This window comes from Olea europaea, chromosome 11 (genome assembly GCF_002742605.1).
Source record: "Olea europaea var. sylvestris chromosome 11, O_europaea_v1, whole genome shotgun sequence".
Taxonomy (NCBI): Eukaryota; Viridiplantae; Streptophyta; class Magnoliopsida; order Lamiales; family Oleaceae; genus Olea; species Olea europaea.
In genome coordinates, this window is record NC_036247.1 from 25828685 (window position 1) to 25844846 (window position 16162).

General features: G+C 33.1%; 2 protein-coding genes across 2 annotated transcripts; one reads left to right on the plus strand and one right to left on the minus strand.

The window, feature by feature from the left end:
* The first annotated feature begins 387 nt into the window (after positions 1–387).
* On the plus strand, positions 388–4343 carry LOC111403866 (cytokinin dehydrogenase 1-like). Its single transcript, XM_023032502.1, has 5 exons — positions 388–2068; positions 2399–2526; positions 2614–2874; positions 2977–3239; positions 3319–4343. The coding sequence occupies exons 1-5, from the start codon at positions 1423–1425 to the stop codon at positions 3707–3709; spliced, it is 1689 nt and encodes a 562-aa protein (XP_022888270.1). The 5' UTR covers positions 388–1422; the 3' UTR covers positions 3710–4343.
* Positions 4344–10216: 5873 nt separating this feature from the next.
* LOC111403867 lies at positions 10217–12154 on the minus strand. Its single transcript, XM_023032503.1, has 3 exons — positions 12006–12154; positions 10989–11072; positions 10217–10838 (listed from the first exon to the last, which is right to left on the minus strand). Exons 2-3 carry the CDS (start codon positions 11017–11019, stop codon positions 10468–10470), a joined length of 402 nt encoding a protein of 133 aa, XP_022888271.1. The 5' UTR covers positions 11020–11072; positions 12006–12154; the 3' UTR covers positions 10217–10467.
* Between the last annotated feature and the right edge of the window lie 4008 nt (positions 12155–16162).

Here is a 16162-nt window from a genome sequence, read left to right on the forward strand (position 1 = left end):
AAATATATACAAAATGATAAAAAAATAAGACAGATAATTTATCCGTCCACAGGCAATAGTCTGCATGGTATGGTTCTTCCGAACATAACATAGAATTCACAGCATAACATGCATGCAGTAAAATGTCTGATAGAGTTTTTTTCTTCCAAACATAACATAGAATTCACAGCAAAACATGCATGCTGTAAAATGTCTGATACGGTTTTACCACCACCATATTTCTTCTCAATCCCTTCTATATTCTGAGTTTAACCCAACTGAGAGAATAAAATAGTTATAAAATGGTCTTTGGCTGTGTAACCCACTGCAGAAGATTTATTTTTATTATTATTATTATTATTTTTTTTTTTTTTTTGTGGGATAAGAACCCATTGCAGAAGAAATTGCAGTTATTTTGAAGAAAAAACCAAGGAAAAGAACAAATGTTAGGCAGATTATGTTAGAATAAGTAGAAGTGCTAAAACAACAAACTTTCTAATTCACTGATGACACTCTAAAAGCATGGTATCCAGTAGGGGCCTCCCCATAAAGATTTTTTTTCACCCTCCAAACAGAAACCAAATTGCTTTATGTAGAATATGACAATAGTATATAGCAAATGCAAAAATAAATAAATGAACTAATAAAAAAATACACATTCTCACATGTGGAGCCATTTGATGCTATTAATAAGTTTTCAGGTTTTTTTCCCCGAAAAATAGTCACGAGACCAATAAGTTAACACAAAGAAATTGATAGGTGATTCATACTATTAATTAGTTATTTAGTGGGGATCGCAACAACTAATTCTTGTTCTCGATAAATTAAGAGTCAGCAATTAATCTTTTTTATTTTTATTTTTTCCATTTCAGACCTTTCATTTCTAGATATATGTTAGTTATGCTATACGCCTCCCTCTTCTAATCAGTTCTTATGGGATTTAGCGGGGCCCTATGACAAGAAAAAAAGTTATAATATATCATACACAACTGACAACAATGCATGTACACAAGTAACACAACATCCAGAATTGTCTTCAGCCAGAAAATGAAGTCATCAACTTCTCCAAATGTGAGCATAATTGCTCAAACTAATATAAAAACTCAATGGATAGTGAGAAAGACAAAAAGGTGGCTGAAACTGTTGAAAGCTACAAGGATTATGTGAAATCTCTTTCTTTCTTATATCATTTCTCAGAAAGTAGAAGGATGAGCAAAGAAAAATCTTGAAAAAAACCCTATAGTAAACGATAGATAATCATCAGCACTTGCACAATGAATGTCTGTTGACGATTCTACCACATCCTTCTCTTTATATACTCATCTCTATCATTCATTTTTAGGCAATTCTACTACTTTCTATTTGATTTATTCACACAGAGGAGTACAGGAAACAAAAAAGGGTAAACTGCTCCTTTCCTTTCTCTCTACCATCACATAAAAGATGATTAACTTCAAACAGAATACAATAGCCTTAAGAATTCTAACAGTTTTCCTTGTTAGCTTTACAATCAACAGAAAAAATCTCTGCTCCAACCACCCTTTTTTTACCCCAGTAAAGTCTCCTAGTGTACATTTTGCGACTGCACATTCATCATTGGCAGAGATGATATTTGATGGGCATCTAAGCTTTGAAAATACCGAACATACGGCTAAGGACTTTGGAGGTAGATACCATTTCATGCCATCAGCAGTTTTATATCCAAAATCAGTTTCTGATATCTCCTCTGTCGTAAAAAATATTTTTCAAATGGGTGAAACCACAGAACTTACAGTTGTTGCTAGAGGTCATGGCCACTCCCTTGAAGGCCAAGCACAAGCACACAGAGGTGTGGTTATCAATATGGAATCACTTCGGGAGCCAGAAATGAGTTTTCACACCGGAATAATGCCCTATGTTGATGTTTCTGCTGGCGAACTATGGATAAATATTCTGCATAAAAGCCTTAAACATGGCTTAGCACCAAAATCCTGGACTGACTATCTTCATCTTACAGTTGGGGGCACCTTATCTAATGCCGGAATCAGTGGGCAAGCATTCGAGCATGGACCTCAGATAGATAATGTCTACCAACTACAGGTTGTCACAGGTCAGTAGTAAGTTCTCATACAGAATTAGTCTGTCTGTCAGAAGATCGTATAATTAGGGAGAAAACCCCTGGTTTTTCATTTTTCTTGCACACTAGTAAAGAAATGTTGTTTTGTGATAAACTCGGACAGCTCAACCACCCTTCTCCCTGTTCTATTCAGTAATGGCACATGATTTTCTCACTCAAGTTATGAAGTGCTTGTACTAATTTGGAAAGGACTGTCGCTTTGAAATGAGGAGCATGAGTTGCTTTTGTCTATTACAAAGCCATGCCTTAATGTTGTATATGACAATCAAAATGCTGAGGACACTAATCCTATTCATTTTTCAGGCACAGGAGAAGTGGTAATATGTTCGGAAGAGCAGCACTCAGACCTCTTCCATGCTGTACTTGGAGGTTTAGGACAATTTGGTATCATCACCCGGGCTAGAATTGCTCTAGAACCAGCACCCAAAAAGGTCACTAGATTTGCACTTGCTTATAGATAGGATTAAAGTTACAACAGGGATGATTATTTTTGTAATCCAAGAAATGTCTTCTCACAGGTTAAATGGATCCGAGCACTTTACTCAGACTTCACCATATTTTCCAAAGACCAAGAGCGTTTAATAGCATCTGAAAATTCTTTCAACTACATAGAAGGGTTTGTCATTATAAATAGGACAGGTTTATTAGACAATTGGAGGTCTTCTTTCAGTTCCAAAGACCCCATTCAAGCCAACCAGTTCACTTCAGAAGGTAGGGTCCTGTTTTGCCTAGAAGTTGCAAAATATTTCAACCTAGAAGAATCTGATCACATTGATAAGGTGAGACATTTTACTCCACTTCATCCTATTGGACGGATACAAAGAAGATACTTCAATTTAGGAAGGTTATTCACATATTCATCACTGCTTCCTCGTATGCAGGACATTGATAATCTACTATCAGATTTAAATTACATTCAATCCACTCTCTTCTTATCAGAAGTCTCCTATGTGGATTTCCTGGATAGAGTACATGTCTCTGAATTAAAACTTCAGGAAAAGGGGCTATGGGAAGTGCCACACCCTTGGCTAAATCTTCTTATTCCAAGAAGTAGTGTTCATCTGTTTGCCAAGGAAGTTTTTGGCAACATTCTTTCAGATACCAGCAATGGTCCTGTCTTGATCTATCCAGTCAACAAATCAAGGTATTAATTTGTGGTAGTAGGAAATTGACTTGTTTCCTCTATCAGTTTGCAATCTGATTTTGAATCACTTTTCTCACAGGTGGAAAAATGGAACATCTATGGTTACGCCTGCGGAGAATGTTTTCTACCTAATTGCATTCTTGTCTTCAGCAATACCATCTTCCACAGGAAAAGATGGCTTAGAACATATTTTAACTCAACACCAAAGAATTCTTAACTTTTGTGGAAGATCTAATCTTGGGATCAAACAATATTTGCCTCACTATAGAACACAGGAGGAGTGGAAAGCTCACTTTGGAACTTTCTGGGAAGTTTTCTCTAAAAGGAAATCCATCTACGACCCTCTGGCAATCCTAGCTCCTGGACAAAGAATCTTCCAGAAGCGAAGGCATTTGGACAACGAAGACCTTAAATTAAACAGCTCAGTGGATAAAGGTCTTGATGGGAATCCTAGTAAAGATATTATATAATTTACTTTCCAAGTTAGATACTTATTTTACGAAATGTAATCATGGTTTTATTTAATAAATCTTCTAGTGTTTTATCAGTTGTTTACTTTTCAACTTGAATACTTATTTTAACAATCATAATCAAGGTTTTAATTGATTTTCTAATATTTTCCTAATTAAATTAGACTAGATAAACTATATATGAAGGGAGCTTATACACTTTAATAGGTGGACTTTGATATTGAATAAACTAATATTTTCTCCCTCTAAATTCTCCATTCTCTCATTTTTCACTTTCTCCTTTCTCTTCCTCTTTTTTCCTTAATCTCGGTCTTGTTCGATTGTGTTCTACGTCAATCTGGTATCGGAGCAAATCATTTTCCTTCGACAGGTGTTCAAGTTCAAGAGTGATGTAGGCAACAGTCATGAATAAAAGACGAACACAAGAACAAGTTAAAAAATGCATTGATTCACAAAGAATACCGTGAAATATTCATTGATTCTTTGAAAGAATACAGAATATTCGATTTGATCAACAAATTATTGATTCATGCACGAATACTAATTTAGACTGAGATTGGAGTATCAACAATTAAAGGCTAAACACACCGAATGAACTAAAGTACAAGAAAATTATTAAAACTTTGTTTAGTCCCCATTATTTTCAAAATACATTTTTTCTCTTATTTTCAACCACACATTCTTCAATAAAATAATATTACACGCAAAATCAAAAATTTTCCTTATTTTTTAATCACACATTTTCCATCAAAATACTATTCCAAAATGCATGTTGGACAAAAAATGAGGCTCAAACAGGCTCTAAATGATAACAAGGCTCAGCTTCCTCATTTTAGTTGTAGGGTCGAATAGCATCATTCTCCATCAAAATACTATTCCAAAATGCATGTTGGACAAAAAATGAGGCTCAAACAGGCTCTAAATGATAACAAAGCTCAGCTTCCTCATTTTAGTTGTAGGGTCGAATGGCATCATTCTCCTCCTATTGGAAAAGATCCACCCTCGAATCTTGCACTATGTTCTTAGGTCGACTTCATTATCTTGTAATGGAAACAAAATTAAAGTATCATCCATCCATTTTTTCATCCAAATTATTTAGCATCCAAAAAATGAAATCAAAGGATTTTCTGCTCTAGTTGCATCATATTTCTATTAGGGAACACGGGACAAACTAAACTATGAATTTGATGGCAATGGAGTTTAAACATTCCCAAAATGATGCACAGAGGACTCCTGCTCTCATGAGAAGCTTTCTTGAAATTGCTGCTAATATTTTGCAAAATTCCAATAAGAATCATTTCTAAAGCAGCTTTGTACAACCTTAAATCAAGATTATTTCCAGCAATGAGCAATAGTCAATTCTTGAAGTTCCATAATTGATTGTTGGTAATTGAATGCACAGAGAACTGGCTAGGAATTTCTATTATGTATCTTGAAAAATTCGAAGTCAGTTTCCTCATTGAAAATTGGTGGACCATCATAACTGTCATTATTCAAATCCACAAATTCTTCAATATCTTCGCTGAAGATTGTGGGACCATTGTAACCGAAATTTAAATATTCTTCCACATTTGACTAATTGAAAGGAGTAAAAAGGGTTTCGTCTTGAAACAAAACTTCTGACATTGAATTTCATGCATAAGAACTCATCTCTATCATGAACAAATCTAACTCTAATACCAACTAATATAGGCAAAAGCGATAAATAAGAGATGAACACGAGAACTAGCCTCAAAATATGCTGGTTCACAAGGAATGCCATGAAATATTCGTTAATTCTTTTAAAAAGAATACCGAATATTCAATTTGATCAACAAATTATTGATTCAAGCACGAAAACTAATTTGGATTGAACAACAACAATTAAAGTTTTATTTCAATTTAAAAAAAAAAAAAAAAAAAAAAACCAACCAATTTTTTTAAATTAAAAAAAAAAAAAAAAAAAAAAAACCCAACCAAGTGCCATTAAGGCTTATTTAAAGCAATGATTAAAATTAAAAGATAATAATGAAATTGAAAGATAATGACAAAAATTAAAGGCCCTAATACATAATTATAGATTAAACGCCCTCTAATGACTTCAATTGTAGGAAAATAATTAAGGATAACAAAACTCGACCCCTTATTTTAGTTGCAGGCTTAGACTGCATCAAAGAGTTACCAACAAATAGAACAAAATATTCTTTCTCTGCCTTAGCTAGTGCTTTCAAAACCCTGAAAGGTATTTTGTTACAGTCCATGTGTGATTCAAACGAAATCTCATCAACTGCCATCCACCTCCTCTATGTTCTTGACAGCCCATCTTTTATATCTATAGGGTTTGTGGTAGGATGAACTCTCCAATATTCAGCTCGGCCGAACCTTTTAAGTAGCTTGTTGCCCTTGATTTTTCGAGGGCTTCTTATCTTATTCTAGTAGAATGCATATGCTTATCAATGATTCAAACGTTGGGTTGCTGCTTCAATTTGATTTTTGGTCAAGTATCAATTTTGTTCCACCTGAACTTTAATTTTCATATAGGTGCTTGGTATCTTATTCTAAAATTAATAATAAATAAAAAGAAAAAAGAAACATGCAAAAATTGTGCTATTCAAATCACTTTGAATAAGTTAGTCCCATAAATGTAGTGGTGTGCCTACAAAAAGTTGGGAAAAATTAATGAAACTGGAATACAGTTTCTTCAATTTGTAGTCTCTTAATGACCTCCTGCCTGTATATGAACAAATTGAAAATTTACTCTCACAAGTGGACTAATCACCTGTTATTTCCATGCTCACATTTCTCTCCACTAATATGAACCATTAAAATATGCACATGTTGATTTACAAGTTGCAATTGCTTCTTGCCTAAGTGAAATATTCCATATTAATGCACCCGATGCTCCGTATGACGATGAGACAAGGAAAGAATATATTTCCATTAATTGTATCCAAATTGTATGCTTAGGGAGCTAGGATACTTGAAACTTGACTAATGTTAAGAGTTGTGTTATCATGTTGAATCTAGAATGAACTACTCATAACTTCCAGTCTTCCATGTTCCAACATTTTCTTATAGCCTTAAGGGTTGATTGCATATATTTTCCATGGAAAATATCAGTTTTCTACCCAAATTCCTACTTTGGATGTTTGGTTGCTATTTTTTTCCATTGAAAATATTGTCCAACTTTTGAAAATATGCCTAGTTTTACTTGTTTTTAAGGAAAATATATTCTATTAGGGGAGAGTAGGTTTTTGTTTTCCTCAAAACAAAATAGGTTTTTGTTTTCCTCAAAACAAGGAAAGCATCTTATTTTCGAGGTGATATTTTCCATGTCAATCAAACACACTCTAATCGAAAAATCATATAGAAAATATCTTCACATCCATGGAGATAATTATGACTCTTCTATTGGAAGGAACCAACAATCTCTCTTTAGAATTGCTTGCCCTCTTTTTGTATAGTATGAAAAAGAACAAGAATGAAGTTTTTCCTTTTGCAATGCCTTTGGTAGAGACTTTTTAAAAAGTGCGCTATCAGGATCAAACCTTACTTGACACAATCTATAAAATATTTAAATTATATCTATGATTATAGTGAGGTGGTCTCCTCCCTTTGCAAAAGGGCTAATGACACTGCTGAGTGGAATAGCAGCATTGATGTATTACATCGCATCTACAACGAGTAGTTTTCTACTACAATAGTGATTTATCTTTTTTTGTTGTAGTTAGGGAGTGTTTGGTGGGGATTATAATTAGATTTTTTAATAAATTGTGATAAAAGTTTTTGAATTGTGTGATTAAAAAGTTGTAGGACCCATGAAAGATGTGGTTAATATTAATTATTTGACTTTAACTTAGATTAAAATCGAATTTTAATCCAAACCAAACAGGCTCTTAATCTTTTCTATTTGAAATATGTTTTATCTTTTATTTGATTAGGATTTTAGTTTATTTCCCTTTAGAATTTAGTTTCCTTATATTAATAGGATTAGGGAATAATTTTGCCTATAAATAAAAAGTCATTGCACACTTCATTTATAACATCATTATTCAATAACATACAAGCAAGTTATTCCAATATCCTTCTTAGATTATTACGCAATTTTTGTTACAAGAATTTCACATACGCTTTAGCATCAAATTGGTATCAGAGAAAGGATATTACCTCAATTTGATAGCTAACGATAGTCTGGTGGCAGGCAAACTGCCGACAATAAACGGAGGTTTGAAAAAAATGAACAGCGACTAGAAAGGGGTCGATGAGACTCTTCGCAATATCATGCAAATGCTAACTACGTTGACTATTGAGAAGAATAGTGAGCCCATGGAAGAAAAATCGAGCAAGTAAGATAATTGGTAGAAAGAAAACAACCTAGATTCCAACAATGACGAAGGAGACTGACTTGGACAAGAGGAACTCTAGGGTTGCAGCGAACATCAACCCGCACCCTAGACTACAACCAAACTTTGACCCAAGCCTGGTGGAGAGACACCAGCTCGTCGTTATTACCAACAGCAACTTGGTGGGACCAAGGCTCGAGGGCTGAGCGCAAAGCACACAAATCATGACCTTCGGGAACTCATGCCATTACAGATTCATAAGAGAGGAGTAAAGGAAAAGAAATCAAATTGTGCTTTGTTAATGAAGGAATGTTACGTATGAATTGTCCGTGAAGAAAATATAATGAGCATGGTAAGAACAAAATTGACTTCAAAGAATATAACCACATTTATTGAGCACATCAAGAAATTAAAATTTTTTCAATATTAGTGTTGACAAAAAATTTTGATTTTCCTCCCATTTGATTGATTTTTTTTCAAGAAAACTCAAGGACGAGCTTTATTCAAGTAGAGGGGATTAATGTAGTACATCACAACTACAATTAGTTTCCTAATATAATAGTGACTTATTTCTTCTAGCTATATTTTATCTTTTATAGTTTCCTTTTCTAGTTGAAATAGATTTTATCTTTTATTTAATTAGGATTTTAGTTTATTTCCTTTTGAATTAGCTTCCTTACTTTAGTTTCCTTATATTAATAGGATTAGAGAATAATATTGCCTAATCATTCTTAGTTTATTCCAATATCCTTCTTAGTTTATTATATAATTCTTATTACAATAATTTCACAATCGCTTCTGCACCACATCATGGATGAAGACAAGTAGTTTGCCGAGCGTGAGGTCTTGAGCATCGTGTTGTGTCCCCTTTCATGTTGACACTTGTAGTCGATAAATTAAAGACATAATTGGAGAATTACCACCTATGGCATTGCCACCGAAGCCATATATTTCACATGTCCTTGACTTCGTGCCAAAATAATTATTGCCTACTCGTTTGCGTGAATTAACATTGATTTTGTTACGGTGTTACCTCAATTGAACGATATTGCCACTTTTTTTTCTAAAGCAATTATTCTTTTGCATACTTTTCCTATCAATATTCATTGTTACAAACTAATTACAGTCATAATGTTTCAACTTCAAACTTTGTAGTCAATATTTCTAATTTTCATAATGTGATTAAACGAAAAACATTTTTCTTCATGAAACTTACAAGCTTGCTATTGATGCGCAATATAGGCTCAAATACTTTATTGATGATTTTATTCTTTATTATGTATTTCTTTGACCCGATTTCCTAAAACATTAAAAATTATCGGAATAACTCACACTAAAATAATGTATTTAACTTTCCACCACACTTAAACGAAATTTATGTTATCAATAGTAAAATTATGTCCTTATCTTAGCACATTTGACCCACCAATATTGCAATCATTTGTTTCTGCGAGCCAATCTGATGTGTCAATTCCTTGTGCTCCTCATCATATGAATCAATTAACCCACTGTAGATCAATTTACCATTTGCTACTTTCTGGAGTTGTCCACCTTGGTATGAGTTACATCATGTGTTGCTATCAGGAATTCAATACCGCTACATGGTCAAAGACTCAAAATAAAATATCGACCTTGCACTCTATCCTGTCGTAGTCAAATACTCTCAGACTAGGAGATATGATGGGAATCCTAGTAGAGATATTATGTGCTTTATTTTTCAAATTAGATAGTTATTTTAAGAAACGTAATTAGGGTTTTATTTAATACAGTTTTTCTGATTTTATAAATTGGATACTTATTTTAGGAAATATTAGGGTTTAATTTAAAAGACTTTCTAGTATTTTCTACTTAAATTGGACTAGTTGAAACATTATATAAAGGGAGCTTAAGCATTGTAATAGTTAAATTTTAATATTGAATAAAACAATATTTTCTCCCTCAAATTCTCTTTATTCTCTCCCCCTTCTCTCTTTCTCCTCTCTCTTACTCTTTCTTTCTCAATCTCAAATTTTATTTTATTTTATTTATTTATTTATTTATTTTTTTACAATTATGGTCTATGTCAGCTCTAGAGGCACATAGATAAAATATCATAAAGCCTCTTACATGTACATAACAGAATTTTGTACTTCTCAGAAATAGAGCATCATAATTGTGCTTTCGGTACTTCAAGAACCTTACTGTATGAGAGTGTTGCACTTAAGACATTTATTAACATCCACAAAGGAACGGGAACATCAAGCGTCATTTCTAGATGAACAAATGAAAAGCTACAGCGAATTTCAGAATGGAGAATGAACCCCAGAATTGCCACTTGAACTTAACAACATCGCTTATACAATAAAGTCACATATTCAATCAAGAACAGGACCCTAAGTCTAAAGGAGCAAGAAATATCAGAAGAAAACATAATGTAACGTTGCAACAGGAATAAATTCACTTTGCATCACCTTTCCAGCCAAGGCCAGGCCTACCACTTGCTTCCTGCAAATCTTCGTAGTCACGAGCATCACGAAGTGAAGCCTCAAAATCAGTGGAGTCGCTTGCAACTGGAAGAAAACTACTTATATCGTCTCGAGCTCCAAAGCCTCCAGCCCTCGTAACTTCATCAGCTGTTATAGAGGCCTCCATGTTGACATCTCCATAAGCATCTATAGATGCAGTAGAAACATGCTCATTGGAAAAATCAAACTTATGAACTTCTGGAATGTCTTTAAAAGAAGCAGGCTGTTCTATAAGGTTCTCTCTCATGTTCTGAGGTTGAACATCTTCTGCAACCTCTTTCTCTGTGCTTCCACTGTTCTTATCTAGAGGAAATAAAGTTCAAAGAAATTCACTTAAAGGAAGAACAACAATGTAGGAACAAGGTTTTCACAAACTGAAAAGTTTTAAAACCAGTTCAGTTTGCTCATAGCAGGTAGCAACAGAAACAATCCCACTATCAAAGTAGCATCTACCTTTTAGATTTTCATACGATACAAACTCCATAATGATTGATGCTTGCAGAAATCCTATTGTAGTCTTCAATTGAAACTCCCAATCTGTTAAAAGAAAAAATAACTCTTGAAGGATTGGATCAATATTGATAAAAGAAAATATGAGGTTGAATGTAGTAGCAAAAAATAAAAAATAAAAAAAAAATGGAACTCTTAAGACGACAATTTAAGTCTGGGGTCCAACATTTCAAATTAAATTAGTACGAAATAATCTCAATCAGACTTTGCCGCGGCCATGGGACTTATTGAAAACGAAATAAACCTGGTCTTATATTGCCATCCACAATACGTATTTATGTAAATTCCACATTGCTAATAATGCTTAATTTCAGTTATAGCTCAAAGCTCAGTCCAAAAACCATCTGATGGTTCGATATACTAAAATTCAAGCAACTAGTAAACGGTCATAAATGGCATATATTAAATATATTCAAAATGCACAAAAGCTATAGGATTGACTACCTCTGGTAGAGCAGTGTTCGTATAAACAAAACAAGAGGCCTAACCCACAAATATACAATGAACAAAAGTTGATGACAAAATTTATATGTAACCTTTTGGATCTAGGAATTGGAAATTCTCGATTATAGGAACTCCAAATAATTGTATCCTCAGTAAATGAAAGCTCAGCAAAGAGTTAAAGCAAAACCAACATAATCTCCAGAAGATGAAGAAAACGTATAAATCTCAATAAATAAATACAAATTAACATTCAAGCCTCAAACATTCTTATCCACCAGAATCAGATCTACATCTGAATTGAGAACTGGACAATTTCACTTCATTCTTATTCTCCTACCAAGATTGCTTCATTATTCATTTAATCATATACAAACTAAAAGCCCCAATTCAATTTCGTTTCTATGTATCAACATAATTTTGTTAACCTCCCACTATGAGTGTAATAAAACACAAGCACAAATAACATGTCTGTGCAGTGTTAGAAAAAGGCACTTCGAAAGATGAGAGGAGAATTACCAGGAAGCGGAGCGGAGCAAAGAGAGAATCGAGGAACCTCTGCTTCTGCTTTTGGTGTTGTGCTTGAATTCTTTATGATACGTGTTAGATGCGTTTATGGGGCGCTGTCTCGTTCAGTCAAGTCCGAGGAATTAAGCCCACTGCGGCCCGCTTAACAGATAAATCGGGGCGTGTACTGGATTTTATTTTGTTATACATATCGAGTAATATGCTATTCATAATTACATATCCAACATAAATTTTCTGCAATTTTGTTGCCTCAAAAAACAAGTTAATGCCAAGATAAAATCAGTCGTTCCAAATAGCATTGCTAATATCTTATTTACTTGTTTTTTCATTAAATTTTTTAATAACTAAAAATCCCTAGATTTAGAGTTACAAAATGCACGTTCAATTCAATTAGGTTTGAAAACTATACCAGGTGAAGAATCATAAACATACGGACACTAGCAAACCTACAGTAAGTCCTGATGAGTCATATGACCCCCCAACTTTTAAGCCTTTTTTTTCTTTTTAAACTCACAAAATCAAATTAAACATTTAGGAATTTAGAGGCAAACAGAGAAGCTCCTGTTGCAAAACTTCAACAAAATCAATTAAAAGAAATTTTGAAAAACTCTGTTGTACAAGTTATATGTTGAATTTAACGATAATCATTCTAAGAAACAAGAATCACAATTCTAAATTGATAGTTTAAGATTCATACTTGCAGAAGGCATCGTGGACATGAATATTAACAGCTAGATCTTACTTTCCTTACTCATCAAAAATATTAGCCATCAATGGAACAAGTCAATAAAAACAATATGGAGAGGGGAGAAAATCTAACCTTTATATAGAAATTTATTAAGCCATCCCATTAATGACTTAAATTCTAATTAGGGTCCCTAGATTTTTGGCCCACATACTTAAATTACCACATTATCCAAAATATAACATGTAAGGTATAAAACGGCCCAGGTAATCACTTAGCATATTAGGCTTAATCACAATATCATTATGAGTCATACATTTAACCCATAAAATTTACAATCAAATGAAAAGCCTATATTTTAGAATTATTCTAACATTCTCCACTTGGGCAAATATTTGTTATTATAATAAAACAAAACTTTTGACTTACAGGTTAGACTAACTAGGTGGCCACACAAGTATACCTCCAATGATGATACCTTACACAACATGATCCGGTCCAACAAAAATGTCGACGTCGAATATTAAAATCTTTACAACATTTAAACGATATAAGACCACTCCACAACTATAAATATCAACATCCTTATTGACATGAATTCCCATCATCCAACCAATGTGGTAGTATATAGTATGAACTTAGCACTAAATGTGATAAAAATTTTGTTAATTCACATCGGCCATTATAATGTTTCAAATCAAAATGAAGCTACATGCTCTAAAAAAGACTCATCTTATGTCTTTATCCGTTATATCGTGAGATCATAACAATATCATAATAAAAAGATATAAGTCAAATACATGCTCAAAATATTTTTTGGATAGGGAAAAATATATTTTATTATTGGAATGGGTTGTACCCAAAAAAATATATGGGTTACCTACATACACCGTGAAGGGATCAAGCCAAAACATAGTTTTTCTACATTCATAACTCTCATTAACCAAAAACATCAAATGCTTCCACAATATCCATATTAGCAACATGTGTTTTAAAAACTTTTGGAGCGAGTCCCTTAGTCAAAAGATCTGTAATCATCACTTCTATATTGATATACTCTATTTTCGTCTACACTTTCTTAACTGTCTCTAACCACCAAATATTTGATGTTAATGTGCTTTGACCTGCTAGAACTTTTATTATTCCTTGAAAAGAACACTGCTAGGCTATTATCATAATAAATAGTGGTTGGTTGCGAGATGGAATCAACAACTTTCAACCCAGAAATGAAATTTATTAGCCAAACAATTTAGACTGTAGCTCCATAACATGCAATAAATTCTGCCTGCATAGTAGAAGATGGCACTAGAGTCTGCTTAACACTTTTCCAAAAAATAGCAACACTAGCTAACGCGAAAATATAACTTGAAGTTAATTTCTAATCATCTTGATATCGAGCAAAATCAGAATATGAGTAGCCTACCACCTCTGGGTGATTTGAATGTTGGAAAGTAAGTATGTAACTTTCAATTTTCTTCAGGTATCTCATAACTTTCTTAAATATTTTCCAATGTTCTTGCCCTAGATTCGATTGAAACCTACTAAGAACACTAACTGCATAGACTATATCAGGTTTAGTGCAAACTTAAGCACTAACATATGGTATCATCTTCATAGATTCTCTTTCTAGCTCATTCTTTGGATATTGAGCTTTATTAAACTTATCTCATTTTATGATAGGTACATCACAGGTATACAGTATTTTATATTGAATCTTTCTAGAACAAGTCGTATATAAGTTTTCTAAGAAAGTCCCAACAAGCCACGATTTCTATTACAATATATTTCATTGCCAAGCACATAGGAAGTTTCTCCAAGAACTTTCATTTCAAAATTAGCAGAAAACATTTTATTTGTCTCATGAAGCAACTCCGTCACTGCTAGCAAGCAAAATGTCATCAACATACAGAACAAAAAAATAAAATTTCTCCCACTGATTATAAGATAAATATGTTGATCAACTGCATTTTAACAAAATCAAGAGAAGTTACAGCCTCATCAAACTTTAAATACCACTGTCAAATACTAACTTTTAGGTTGTCTCATGAAAACCTTTTCAAAAAGATCTCCATTCAGAAAGACCGTCTTAACATTCATCTGATGAAGTTCCAAATAATAGTGTACCACAAATGTCATGATAATTTGAAAAGTATTTTGGATGAAATAGGTGAGAAAGTGTCATTATAATCAATGCCCTCTCGTTGAGTGAACCCTTTTGTAACGAGTCTTGCCTTCTCTCGTTCAACTTTCCCTTTCAAATTCAAATTGCTGTTGAAGATCTACTTGTTATTTATAGCTTTAGCAATCAGAAGAAATTCAACAAGTTCCCAAACTCTATTCTGTTCCATAAAATTCATTTAATCTTCCTTAGCATTTATCCATTTATGCGACTCAGGACTTGTTATAAGTAACAAGATCAATAATATGCCCAATATTAAAATCACTCTCCAATAAATACGTAATGTAATTATTTGGTAATGCGGACCTTCTTTCCCTTTGTGATTTTCTAACTTGTGGCTCAACAACTGACTCAATCGTTGTTGGACGAAGAATCGAAAGTTCCTCTTAGTTCCTTGGTTCATCATTAACAATTTCAACTGGTTGAGAACCAACTATTTCCTATATAATAGGAACTGGAACAACAACTTGATTTGGTTCAATAAAAAAAATTTCAATGTAGAACTCTCACTATCACCAAAATCATTCTCTAGAAATATATCAATAATGGACCCAATAATTCTAGCGTCATGATTTGGACAGTAGAATTTATATCCTTTTGATATGTCCCAGTACCCAATAAAGTAGCCTAAAGTAAATTTTAGGTCTAATTTCTTTTCAAAAGGATCATAGATTCTAATCTCAACTAGATATCCCCAAACTTTGAAATGGGCCAAACTTAGCTTACGTCCCGTCTATAATTCAAAAAGTGTCTTTGCAACAGCTTTACTTGGAACTCTATTCAAAATATACATAGCAATTTTTCAACCTACTGATATTCTGCCAAATTTGTTCTACTCATCATGCTCCTGACCATATTTTTCAGAGTTTGATTATGTCTTTCAGAAATGTCATTCTACTTTCCAGCATGGTGTATTGAGGTACTATTTTACACCATTATAAAAATTTTGCAAAATCACCCATATTTTGACCAGATTCGTCATACTTGCCATAGTAATCACCACAACGGTCAAATCTTATAATTTTGATATATTTTCTACATTATTTCTCTACTTTCATTTTGAAAATCTTGAATTTCTCAAGTGTATATGATTTATCATTAATCAGATAAACATATCTATAACATAAGAAATCATCGATAAAAGTAATGAAATTTTTGTTCCCATATATGGTGGAACATAAAGATTCATTAATATCAGTATGTATCAAGTTCAAAATACTATCACTCCTAGTAGAACATTTCCTTGTAGACTTAATTAGTTTTCCTCTTGGACAATATACACAT